The sequence below is a fragment of the Hesperophylax consimilis genome, chromosome 5 (genome assembly GCF_061612785.1).
Source record: "Hesperophylax consimilis isolate HC1 chromosome 5, BYU_Hcon_1.0, whole genome shotgun sequence".
NCBI classification, from domain to species: Eukaryota; Metazoa; Arthropoda; class Insecta; order Trichoptera; family Limnephilidae; genus Hesperophylax; species Hesperophylax consimilis.
Genome location: NC_142840.1, coordinates 16,621,426 through 16,634,586, shown reverse-complemented (window position 1 = coordinate 16,634,586; position 13,161 = coordinate 16,621,426). Strand labels below are relative to the sequence as shown.

Here is a 13,161-nt window from a genome sequence, read left to right as displayed (position 1 = left end):
TATAATATAATCATGGTGATGAAATTATTTTATATCTTGAGAATTTTTCTGTTTTTAAACCTGCAACAATGAATTAAAAATAACTTCTCTCCTTTATTTCTAATTTAAGAGTTAAAAATGTAATAAAACCCTGTTATTTAAATCATATCTAAATTAATCTTTTATTTCACTCCCCAATCAAGTTATACATTTTATAAACATAGATTAACACATTTTATGCAAGCTGGTAAAAATTATGTTGTAAGTGCATTAAATAGAATAAATAAATTATAAATTTTACTGGAAAATCTAAATATGAAATAAAATAGATTAGGATTAATAAAATCCAAAATCGTGAAAGATCATAAAAATTTTAGAGTTTACATTTTTTTCTTAGGTAGTTAATTTGAAGGCGCCAAGGTCCTGATAATACCTAACGTACGGCGCCAGGCGTCGTTTGGCTCAGGGCCGGCCCTGACTTGGTTAGAAAGCTTGATAATAAAAACATAGATAAACATGTACATAACAATATCTTCACGGCTAAGTATAGAAATATAAAAAAGGTTATTATTATATCTCACTTTATACTTTTCCAGTGTCTTCTTTCAGAGTGACTGTGCGGTTGAAAACCAGCTGAAAATAAAAATGTTATCAATTCAAAAACTATCAATAAATACCCAAGTAAAAGCATCATGAAGACAGAAAAGATTGGGTTAAAGAGCTACTTGAAGTTGCTGATAAGCAGTTCAAATTAGCTTAGGAGGTAATATTTCTCCTATATTGAAAGGACCAGTCAAAACATCATTTTAATTTACAAAAATACAACCAACCTTTTCAGGAGTGCTGTCAGCATCCACTGAAAAAAATCCGATCCTTTCGAATTGGAATTTATCATACACCTTTGCACCTTTCAGGGAGGCTTCTGCCACTCCACTGATTATCTTCAGGGAGTTGGGGTTGCAATCTGATAGGAAACCTCCAGGCACTTCTGAAGGGTCCTCAGGGTTCTTGTGGAGGAACCTGCAAACAAATAACAAATATTTAATAATGAACTGTCTAGAAAGAATGATGACTCATAGAGTCTAGAAAGAATGATGACTCACAGAGTCAAGAAAATAAACAGCTAGCGATCAAAAGAGGAACCCAAACAAGATGGTCTAAAAACATTAAGGACACGGCAAGGTCCAAGTGGCAAACACAATGCACTTGGGGATACTTCAATTAATGAAATGATAAAAGCTAAAACAGGTTAGTAAATATGTATAGCAATTATTATTGATACTCACAATGGTTCATACAGCCTGACTTCAACTATTTGCGGATTAGAAACCCACTGAATAAAGGTTTTCGGTTTGGTTTTGACATCATTTGCATTTTCGCAAGTGCACTTTAATTCAATCACTTTATCACCATCATAAATGACATCAGTTACCTGTGTAATACAAAAAATAATTAATAAACCAATGTTTTCACACAAGTAGAGGTATTCAATAATATGTATATTTCATGTTTGGGTTTATTACCTTAATAACATATCCTGAATGTCTCAGTCCTACGCCTTGTTCAAGGGACAACCTCTTGTAGCCCTTTTCTGGCTTTTCTTTGAAGTCACTTTGTTCAATGTAGACTATTTGTTGGAATACGATTGTTCGCGAGCCCCTCTCTGGCTCGCTGGGGTAGTTGGGGGCGGAAACGTTAATGGGCTTATCGCTTGGGAAGTTGGTGATGGTCACCTTCAGAGGTTCAAGTACCACTAGCACTCTGGAAAATTAATTTTATAAAATCAAAAGTTGAACAAAATGTACAGTGGGTAACAAATTGAAAAGTAGTTATTTTAGGAACCTAGGAGCGGTTTTATTTAGGTAATCTCTGACAGAAGCTTCGAGGTATGAAGGGTCCACAGTGCCCTGGGCTCCGGTGACTCCGAGCTTGGCGCAGAAGGAGTTGATGGCGTCCGCCGGGTATCCTCTGCGGCGCAGGGCACTCAAGGTGTACAGCCTCGGATCATCCCAGTCTGAAATGTAACAGTTTGTTCTTCAATCAAATTATACCAGAAGGTTGATTTTTTTTTGTTTTATATTAAACCCCACACAGGAGACTCGAGGAAAATAATTTCCCTCAGGGCCTGTCATCTTTGGGGATCCTGTGTAGGTTTTTTTTTAAATAAAGGAAGGAAAAGAAGTTATGGGAAAGAAAAAGGTACGAGGGGTGGGTAGGAATATAGGGATCGGTGTGTCCAGGAGTGACGGACGTATTGCCTCTATAAATGCAGATGGAAACCGCCATCGGTAAAAACCGAACTCTCTCATGTAGAAGTATTGCAAAAATTTATTTTGTATTTTCTCAACCATTATTACATAGACGGGGTCCTCTGGCCCCCATACCTGAGATCCACTCTCGAGAATGCTACGCACTAAGCTAAAGTAAAGCAGCCTTATAAACCTTATTGTTAGCAGCCTTAGCAAGGTTGGTTAACACCTCTGATTTACAGATCTTTTCAATGTGAACATGAAATTTTAAGCATACAATTCCTATGTCTTTGCAAGTCGCCATGTACTTCAGACACTTATCTTTCATGTTGTAATTAAAATATACGGTCTTGTGTGACCTCTGTAAATCACATAACTGACTTTTGGAAGTTAAAAATGAGTTTATTATCAATACTCTAGTCAATAATTGCAATAATATCTTCTTGGAGCTTTCTGCAGTCTTCTAATGACAATATTCTCAAATAGAGTTTAATTTGATCAGCAAAAATAAAAAACGGACGAGTTCAATTTTTTTCCGAATGTTTGCAAAAACTAAAAACTATAAGGATCCAAATATGGATCCCTGTGGCACACCAGAGTTTGCAGGGTAATGCTAGAGTTAAACTCACCATAGGACATGAATTGTTCCTTTTCATTCAAATAGTTACCAAAGAGTTTCAATAAGTTTTCAGAAAAACCAATTTCTTCAGGCCTACTTACATAGGAGCACTAAGTGATCGACCTTATTGAAAGCCTTTGCAAAGTAATGGTATGATGTGTCAACTTGCTCATTGTTATGGAGTGCTCTCGCCAAGTAAACTGTAAATACCACTAAATTTGTTGTGGTTGATCGGCCACGTCTAAATCCATGTTGTTGTTCAATCAAGAATGGTTCAACTTTGGCATATATATATTTATGGATAATTATTTCCAATAACTTAGTAGAAGAGGAAAGAATCGCTATAGGACGGTAGTTGGTTGCTTGATATTTGCACTATCTTTGTGTAAAGGAGTGACTTTCAACATTTTTCCATAGTTTGGAAAAAATTCTGTTTTTAATCATAAGATTAAATATGCGTAGAAGTGGCTTGGATAAAGGTTCAGAACATCCCTTTATGACAAAGGGTGGAATTAAATCAGAGCCAAACAATGTTTTTGGTTTCAATTTTTTTTACTGCTCAACTGAAATCCACCAGTTTTGACATTTTCAATTGTGATATTTTGAGCATTTGTTGATTAAATTGCCTTGGCACATGAGATGCAAAATCAACTTTTTCCTGATTATAGACAGTTTGAACATACTTTTCGAAAGCAAGTCAGTTCCTTTATGTGTGCAATCATTGAAAGTAATGTGACTAAAGAAACCTCTATCACATTACTTGTCAGAAATATAATTCCAAAATTACTTTGGATATATGTACATACAAACATAATCGTTCCCCATTATATTGACAAATTAAATTGGTACTAAATTAAATTAAATCATACCATTCACAATGCCCTCGGTGATGAGTTTGGCAATCTTTCTCTTACTGACGACCGTATAGTTGACATTTAGGCGGCCGTACTCCCACTGCACGGGGCAGTAGATGTCTAGGGCATTGCACAACCAGTAGTAGGAGGACCTCCGCGACTGGAACTCCTTGGTGCACAGGGAGTGGCTGATGTTCTCAATGCTGTCACACAGGCAGTGGCAGTAGTCATACGTGGGGTAAATGCACCAGGTATTGCCGGTGCGGTGGTGCGGAGTGAACTTAATGCGATAGCAAACAGGGTCCACCTTGCCCTCCTCCAAAGTGTGCTTCATTCGCAACACGGCTTTTCCTTCATCGATTTTTCCATTTTTCATGTCCTATAAATATTAAAACAATTACAAAATTTTTATTGTTATCATCATCATCACGGGACTCAATTTAGCTTGCTCCACAAATATTCTCAGTCAACTTCTTCTCCAATCCTCTTCCACATAGTTAATCAATTAATCCGTCGCCTTTCATACAAACAGGTGTATTTCATATTTGTAAATTTTTTAGGAGCCAAAAAACTGTTTTTTTTTTGCCAGATTCTTACATTTTATCACATGTTTCGCTAATAGGGTTTTAATTGTTCATTTTTTTATAACCCCTTAGTAAAAAAAATTTATAAGAATCCAGCAAAAAAACATTTTTTTGGCTATCTTAAAAATTTCCAAATATGAGATATGCCTGTTAGTGGCGTGGGCGATGAATCGATTTCAACTTGAAAAAACTGTCAAATGAGTTTCTCTTGACACAAGATGCAGGAACCTTAATATTTTTTTATACGATTTTGGAAAACATTAATAGATTGGTGTTAACAATTATTTATACATGCTATATCAAAGATGGAATAAAAATGCATATATTTTGAATGAACCTCAAACAGCTGCAGGCTCTCTTCAATGGGCCTATCCCTCCAAGCCGATGGTTCAGGATTAAACCCTCTCATCTGCTCCACGGTCTGGTGGCAAATGTACGCAAGGTCCTTCTTAATCAGCTTCACAGCCCATTCGTACATCTGCTGAAAGTTATCCGAAGAGTAGGTTACTCGGGACGGCTTGTAACCTAAAAATATACAATTGTAATGAAATTATTTAAACAGAAGTTGAATCGCTTGTATAGAGAAAGCCTCCTCTTCCCTCTCACAAATTTCTTTCCACCTTAAAACATTCCCAATTGAAGGAGTCAGCGTTCCACCGTCTACAGGCAGTGCCACTTTTGCTGACATTTTAAAAAGAGAAAGAAGAAAAATACAAAGAAAAAACAGGTAACATCTATTAGGAAGTCATCTTATGTTAGTGATATTGGGAAACCAAATTTACCTAACCACTCCACCACATCTCGTATTCCAACAAAGAACTTTTCTTCTTCCTTCTCAGGGTTGGTATCATCGTATCTCAGATTACAAGTTCCCTCATTGGCCGCCGCATATCCAAAATTGATGTTGATGGCCTTAGCGTGTCCAATGTGCAGAATACCATTGGGCTCAGGAGGGAAGCGAGTGCGAACCTTTCCACCGATGATCTTCACATGTTCTGCTAGAAGTTTCTTTGTATTTGGTGTCACGATATAGCCGTCAGTTTTGAAGTTCTCTCCAGGAAGGTGGAACTTGACAGATTTCATCAGGTCGCTGATTGTAGATGCACCATCCTCGGATGCTTCATTCCCATCTTTTTTCTCATTTTTGATATCTGAAATTATAGTATAAGAATATTTAAAGGTACAATCATTATTATTTATGTTAACACACTATGAGCGGGAATGGTATTTTAACCCGCGCGCCCGACTGGTGCTTATCGGCGGGACGGGTAAAAATACCCTTTACGCCGGCTCCACTTCAAAGGCGAGGAAGGAAAATTATTATTATTATTTCCCGTGACTATTTAATCTAAAAGCTTGAAGACATTACAAACTACACACACATATAACAAAAAAAGATAAACCGTTGTTTCTTTTATGTACACACATACTCTTGCAATAACTAGGCAATTTTATTGTGTTAAATTTCAAAGATTGTTTGTTAGTTGTACTGGGAATATGAGTACCTATTATATTTTTATGACGTGTTATAAATTCATTGGACCTTTACTTTTATGAGATAATCCCGAGGATGTTATTACAATAATCATTTCCTGAATGAGAGATAATACAAAAATTGTTTAGCAATTGGATGTATTCCCGGCACTCGTTACTTGTGAAGATAGAGTGGCGCTAATATACACGTGCTTTAGTTATGATATACAGAGTTACAAAACAGACGTGTTTTTTTAGTGGAATTTATTTAATTGATATTTTCTTTTACCCTTCAAAAATGTCTTATAATTTGTCTGCCCATTCTGGTGAAGATTTAGCTGAAGCGATATATTTTTGCGCTAATCGCGAAAAACACCCGCTATAGGCTAGAGTCTATTGTTTGAAGCTCCCGACTACAATGTGTTAACTCCATAGAGAAAGCTCTAAGGTTTACTCAATGGGAATACAGACAATCTTATAAGGGGTAAGAAGGAGAGAAGAGACCAATGTCATAGAAAGCAGAAACACAAAACAAAGAATAGTTTCAGAGCCGAGTTGTTGATTGAAGAAGACTCTTTGAACATGCACCAAATATAGCAATAGAGCAGTTTTTTTCGATTATTTTAAACGGATAACTGACTATATTTTCTCAGTGAATATTTCATTGTTACACAATTTGAATTTTTGGAAAATGGGTACAACATTAACCAATTAAACTAACGACTCACCATTCTTAACTTCCGGTTTTTCTTTTTTACTAGCAGCAGCGGGGGCAGCCTTTGTTTTCTTATCGGTTTTGGGGACAGGAGCTAAATCAGCTTCCGTTTTGGGCCCAAGGAGACAGAGGACCTAAAAAGCAATATACCAAAATTTCTGTATAATAGAGCATGTTTGACAATGTCTTGAGAAGATGACCTGTTATGTATAATGTGTGAAACTATCTTTAAGAACTTTAAAATATCATATTTATTAGTAAAACTCTCATTATATTGGGAATTATGTACACAATGTTAAGTATAAATGGAAAACCATAATGTACCACCTACATACAAAGTACTTTAGATTCATAAAATTGCATCATGCTATTGTAGAGGCAAGTGAAAGGTATCAAGGACTCGTACGAGACTGCAATATCAATTCCATTGTTTTGGATGTGCAATTGAATGCGAGGTAAATCAATACTACTAGCCAAAATCTAATAAACACAAATTAAAAATTGTACTGCCGATAAGAGGTTCTAAGCGCAAATGTATCGTCGAGTAAACAAAACTGTCCAATCATAAATACCCAAAATTCAACAGAGTTCTGCTCATATCCATATACAGTAGTTCTGATTATCCAATCTAAACAAGAATGTGAAGGGTCAAATAAACGAGATTGATGGATAACCCAGTATTAATGGAAAAAAGTCATTGAGAGCAGTAGAACAAAGTACATACAGGGTGTCCAGGTATAAAGTGGGAGATGATTCTACATGATAGTACAGTTACTACATTTTGTTAATTTCAATTCTCTTTTGAATTTAGTTTAAAACATAGCATAATTGTAAACTTCAAACACTCAGCCTAATGTTATTGTTTACTTGCGGTTTCAATGGATACAGGCATAACAAAATGTTGTCACCTCGTTCTCGGCAAGCTCACAGCGAATTTATCAGGTAAGTTTGTCCTCACACTAAGGATTTTTAGTAGGTGTCTCTTTTTGTATGGGAAAAAAAGGTTGAAATTTTGTAAAAAGTTATTTATACTCCTTTTTACTCCTATCATCATGTATCACCTCCCGAAATTAGTGCTCTTTACCCCCGGACACCCTGTATAATTAAAAGTGGACCGAGTTGTTTTCGTCGATGTATACATGTATATTGTTTAGTTTACCTGTAGGTCAACTTCCGTCTTAATAGCTTTTCCATCGGCCCAAGGAAGAGAGACTCTCACGGCTTGCATTATCAAACCTGTGTTGAATCTGTATCTCTTTTCCAATAACTCATTTTTAACTGTTGCTATCTGTTGTAAGGAGGAAAAATCATTACAAGTTAATGGGTGTAAATTGATGTTGATTGCACCGAGTAACATCAGAAATGTGAAAGCAATCAAACAAAACCACAAGATGATACAATAAATATAGAGAGTAGGTTTGCGTTTGAATGAAAAAAATAATAACTTTAGAAAGCATCAGATTCTTTTCTCAATTGATACTTCTAAATAGTAGCTTGCACCCAATATTTTATCTATATTTACAAACGTGAAATGGGTGGCATTTAAAAACTATATATATTTCCAAATATAAAATTTAACAAACAGTTAAAATAATAAACAATGAAAATAATATTTACTTGTCCTTCGACGGCTTGTTCAATTTGTTCTGGTGTTACATTAATTCCCACACCACAGGCCTTTTCAAATTCTGAAGGGTTGATGTCTGCTTCATTTACATGATGCAGCAAGTAGTCAAGACCGGCATCGATTCTGCTAGTTGTGTCCAACTTTCCAGCGAGTATGTATTGTAACACAAATGACAAACGATGAACAATTTGTGTTTTTAATTTAGTAGCCAAATGATAAATTAAAACACCTCCACCGTTCGGAAGAACGACATTCTTAACCTTAAAATAAATAATAAAAATACGCTTACACTAAACATAAAATTTTAACATATGGTCGGTACACAAAAAATCTCAATGACTTCTCACCTCCTGGGCGGCTAGTGTCAAATACTTCGTGACACTGACATTTTTCAATGTTTCTTTCGCTTTCTGCTCACTTAACCCTAAACTTTGGAGTAACTTGACCGTTTCATCCACTTCGACAGCCATTCTTGTATAAAACTTAGGAGGAAAACGACTACCGATATGCTACAGTACGCCCCGCAAATAATTGCACAAATATTACAGATGTGCTGACCTACCAACAAACGAACAATCTTTAGAAAAATCGTGACATCAGTCAAATAACCCGCTATATGTCAGCGCTCGCCTTTCACTCACTCGTGGACGGCTGTATTCCCAATTTCCCATGGACAAAGTTGGAGGATCACCAAACACTTTGTAAAAAAGGTGAATCTTCACAATATAAAATAGAAATGAGATACATGAGCATGTTCATATTTTTTAGCGTACACGCTTTATACGTGGAGAAACGTCAAAAAAGGGTTTTTGGCGTATTGGCTATTTTCTTAAATCCGTATAATTTGTCTATGGAATCGTCGTTGGTGGTTTATTTATGAGTAAAAGACTGGCCAATTTTGTATGAGCGGTATTGAAGCCAAATCATAAATAAACCATTCAGTCAAATTTAGGGTGAAGGGAAATTGCCTGGCATCTTTATGGCAAACTTTGAAATGATTTGTATGCTAAGTGGTATATTATGAATTATTTTATTTCTATTTTTGTATTGTTAAAACAATTAAAACGGCTTATGATTTTCTGGGTATTTGATAAGACAGGGAATGTAATAGGTCATTAAAAAAGTTTTGGCATTTTCCATACATCTTCCCCCTCAGCACAATTTTTTCTCAGTTCGTTCAGTCAAAGAACAGTTAGCAAATACCCTAAATATTAGTAATACGTCCAAGTCTAGTGAAATAGTGACAATATTAACAACCCATGAACCCAAGCTGCAAATGGCGCTAGAGGTGAATGGTTGATTTATGCGCTAGTGTTATTAAGGCGATGCACTACGTAGTAATGCAAAATCATGTGTTTTTGGTTTGAAAATTTGGTTGCCTAGAAATGTTTCAGATGATTTAATTAAATACTGCGAGTAGAATACATCTTGGCCTTTGAAACAATCGGGTATTTTTTAGATAAGTCTTTTTATAAGCCCAAAAAAAAATAATGTAGAAGGCCTATGAAAACTACTTTAAAGTTCAAAATCTCCTACTTATGAACCCATTTTTGGTTATAAGTTTATTGTATAATGTGGCAAATTAAGTTATTTATAAAATGATCGTAAAAAAAATAAGGTAAATATTCGGAATCGCTGGACAAGGATTATATGAAATATTTTTAAATAAAACCTTCTGATTTACCTTAATTACTATAAAAGGAATCTGACTGCATTTGGGATATTTTTAATTTTAGCATTTTAATTTTTAAATACGTAAATCGAAAATTCACTTTCGTTGTATGGGATGACAGCTGGAATGATTTCTGTTGATCACATTTTCTCTGGTAGTAGTAGCCATGCATCCCCTGGTAGTAGCTAGAATACATACGAGTAGCTAGAATGCAAATTCTAGTTAGGTACTGTTTTGGCCAAACTCGAAAAATAAAATATTTTTATGTTACTTAAAAAAACTTATATTTAGGTATTATTATAATTATTGTTTTATTTAACCTAAACTATAGTAACCTAACCTATAATAATCAAACCTTAACTAACCTAACCTAAATCCTAACCTAACCTATATCCTAACCTTACCCAACACACCTAACTTAACCGATAATAATCCAACCTAACCTAACCTATAATAATCCAACCTTACCTAACCTAACCTATATCCTAATAATAATCCTACCTAACCTATAATAATCCAACCTAACCTATATCCTTATAATAATCCAACCTAACCTAACCTATATCCTAATAACAATCCAACCTAACCTATAATAATCCAACCTAACCTATAATAATCGAACCTAACCTACAATAATCCAACCTAACCTAACCTATAATAATCCAACCTAACCTAACCTAACCTATATCCTAATAATAATCCAACCTTACCTATAATAATCGAACCTAACCTACAATAATCCAACCTAACCTATAATAATCCAACCTAACCTATAATAACCTCACCTTTTTTATTTTTTCTATTTTATAAAACATACCTAAATATCTTTATTTTATTTTTCGAGTTTGGCTAAAATAGTACCTACCTAGTATTTGCACATGGTAAAAAATATAGCCACTCGTATCATGCCGGCGCCAGACATGTGTTCAAATAAGTGAACACTTATTTGAAGACTTTGCTCACACATTTGGTCACTTATGTGTGTCTCTGCCAGATATGTGTTCAAAGATTTGATCACTTCTTTGAGCTCACAGTTTTCAAATAGACCTCACATAACATGGACGACGATTTGGTCGACACAGTTTGCTTATATTCTTTATGTGCTAGTAATTGTTAGGCTCGATATGTCAGGCTCTCCTTGTAATAATTCAATGAATTCAAACACGCCCTCATTGTTCTACTCCATCGCTAGTTCGCTTGGTTATGGGTTGTTTGTGTACGCACGCGGCACGACAACTCTCCACGGTGACGCTCACGCTCATAAATGAACCACTCACTAGATCAATATCTTCGGGTTTTTAGTACTGAGCCACTGCCGTCTCTGATGGCAGTGACTGAGCCCATGGGTCCTAATGTTTGCCATAGATAAAAGTCTGTAACTGAAAAATATACGTCACTAATACCACTGCCGTCTCTAAAAAGGCGTAACCATAGACAATATATTTCTCATTCGGAGCCAATCCCATTCACTAGCCTAAAATTTTGTTCTGAGATGAACAATCAACCTGTCGTAAAAATAAACTAAAATGACTTAAAATCCTTTAAATAACGGAAGAACATTTATAAGATTATCAAATATGAAATGTTTTTTTACGACAGTAACGAATTTTGATATTTCTCTGCTTTTAACAGAAAAATGAAAAACACAGAAGATTTTTGTATTTCGTAATAAATTCTAATCTATCAATCCGTATTGACCATTTGCGAAAAAGACTAGGGTACTCCTTAAAACTCGGAAACCGATGTCGAATCGATGTATTGTCCGTACATCCTTTCACATCGCACTTAACATGTTTTGACATTTTCATGTTTTGACAGCGGCCTATAAACATGCATGAAGTTCGCACTGGTTTGTGGAAAATATACGTCACAGATACACAGCCATAGAGATTTACCGTGTCTTTTTTTCTGACCCACTTTTTTCTCGGAGTTATACCCCCCTGCTCACGCTACTGGCCTTCGCGCCTGTGTGGCAGGTTTGCAAACATTTTGACTTTGATCATGCTTTGATCCCTTTGATGTGCGGAACGAAACCGACACGGAACGGCAAAGCGCACTTTAGTGCGCAAATAAGTGAACACAGTATCAAATGCCCGTGCAGCACATGTGAACACTTATGTGAACACTTCTTTGAACACATGTCTGGCGCCGGCATCAGGAATATCAACAAAAGAAAATTTTATCAACAGAAATCATTCCAGCTGTCATCCCATACAACGAAAGCGAATTTTCGATTTACTTAATTAAAAATTAAAATGTTAAAATTAAAAATATCCCAAATGCAGTCAGATTCCTTTTATAGTAATTAAGGTAAATCAGAAGGTTTTATTTAAAAATATTTCATCTAATCCTTGTCCAGCGATTCCGAATAATTACTAAAAATAAATATTTATGCCAGAACATCCACAAAATAAAATAAAAGGCACTTTTTGGCCATCTTTTTTACTTGCATATGAAAATTTAAACCTTATCGCCATTAACATAAGGGGTGTTATTGATAGTGGCTCGATTAAAAATATTACACGACGTAGTGCATCGCCTTAAGTGTATCATATTGTCTTTGACGTGATTGGTTTATTTATGACTTTGACATTCCTTTCAATGGCGGCAAATTAAATTTATTTAGTACTTCGTGGGGGTGTTTTTCGTATTCTGATTTGTATTTTGATAAATATTGATAAAAATGTCCCCAAAAAGTAAGTTCACGGGTGTCAAGCAACAAAAACACTCCCAAAATCGTTTTCAGGATGCCTGAAATTTTTATTGGTGAAATGTAATATGAGTTATTAAAACCTAGCAAATAATCTGTTCTTGATTACACAAAAAGTGGATTATACTTGTTTCTTTGTAGCATTCTATGTTCTTGTAATAAAAAATAAATAAATAATTATACAAAATAAATCATCACCAACGTAAATAAACTACTCACCAATGTTAATGTTCGAAACATGTTTATGTTAAATGTGTTTTGAATAAATAAATGAATTTAACTAGCCTGACCCCCATGTAAATTGTTCAAAAAGTTCTAATAAAAATAATACCTACTAAAAAAACCTCCAGTCTTCCCTCATCTTAAGCGTTCTTTTGTTCTAGTTTCTACATTATGCGATGTTTGTCCAATATACAGTGTCCGGAAACTCGTAGTACAAGCGGGAAACTGGTGAATCTACATCACATTTGGAGTCGATTTTGTAGTATATATTTTTTTTATTTGAGCTTTCGTTATCGAGTAAATCGAGTTTGAAGTTGATTTTTTTTTTTTTTTTTTTTTAATCAAATTCTTATAAATTTTTACTGAAGATCAAAGTACCCAACTAATTAAAACTATTTGAAAGTAAAACAAATGAAGAAACTCGGATTTGAAGCATTATTTTGAAATCACCCTTCAT

General features: G+C 35.0%; 1 protein-coding gene across 2 annotated transcripts; it reads right to left on the bottom strand.

The window, feature by feature from the left end:
- Positions 1–133: 133 nt before the first annotated feature.
- GlnRS (Glutaminyl-tRNA synthetase) lies at positions 134–8,889 on the bottom strand. 2 transcript variants are annotated; one of them, XR_016302201.1, is made up of 13 exons: positions 8,448–8,889; positions 8,091–8,360; positions 7,633–7,761; positions 6,487–6,607; positions 5,068–5,436; positions 4,623–4,810; positions 3,717–4,080; positions 1,822–1,993; positions 1,503–1,740; positions 1,266–1,411; positions 810–999; positions 459–612; positions 134–288 (listed from the first exon to the last, which is right to left on the bottom strand). XR_016302201.1 is itself a non-coding variant. In XM_089631657.1 (12 exons), exons 1-12 carry the CDS (start codon positions 8,568–8,570, stop codon positions 562–564), a joined length of 2,361 nt encoding a protein of 786 aa, XP_089487783.1. In that variant the 5' UTR covers positions 8,571–8,889; the 3' UTR covers positions 134–561. The 2 variants fall into 2 exon arrangements, 1 of the variants encoding a protein (XP_089487783.1); XM_089631657.1 differs by having other exon boundaries at positions 134–612.
- Between the last annotated feature and the right edge of the window lie 4,272 nt (positions 8,890–13,161).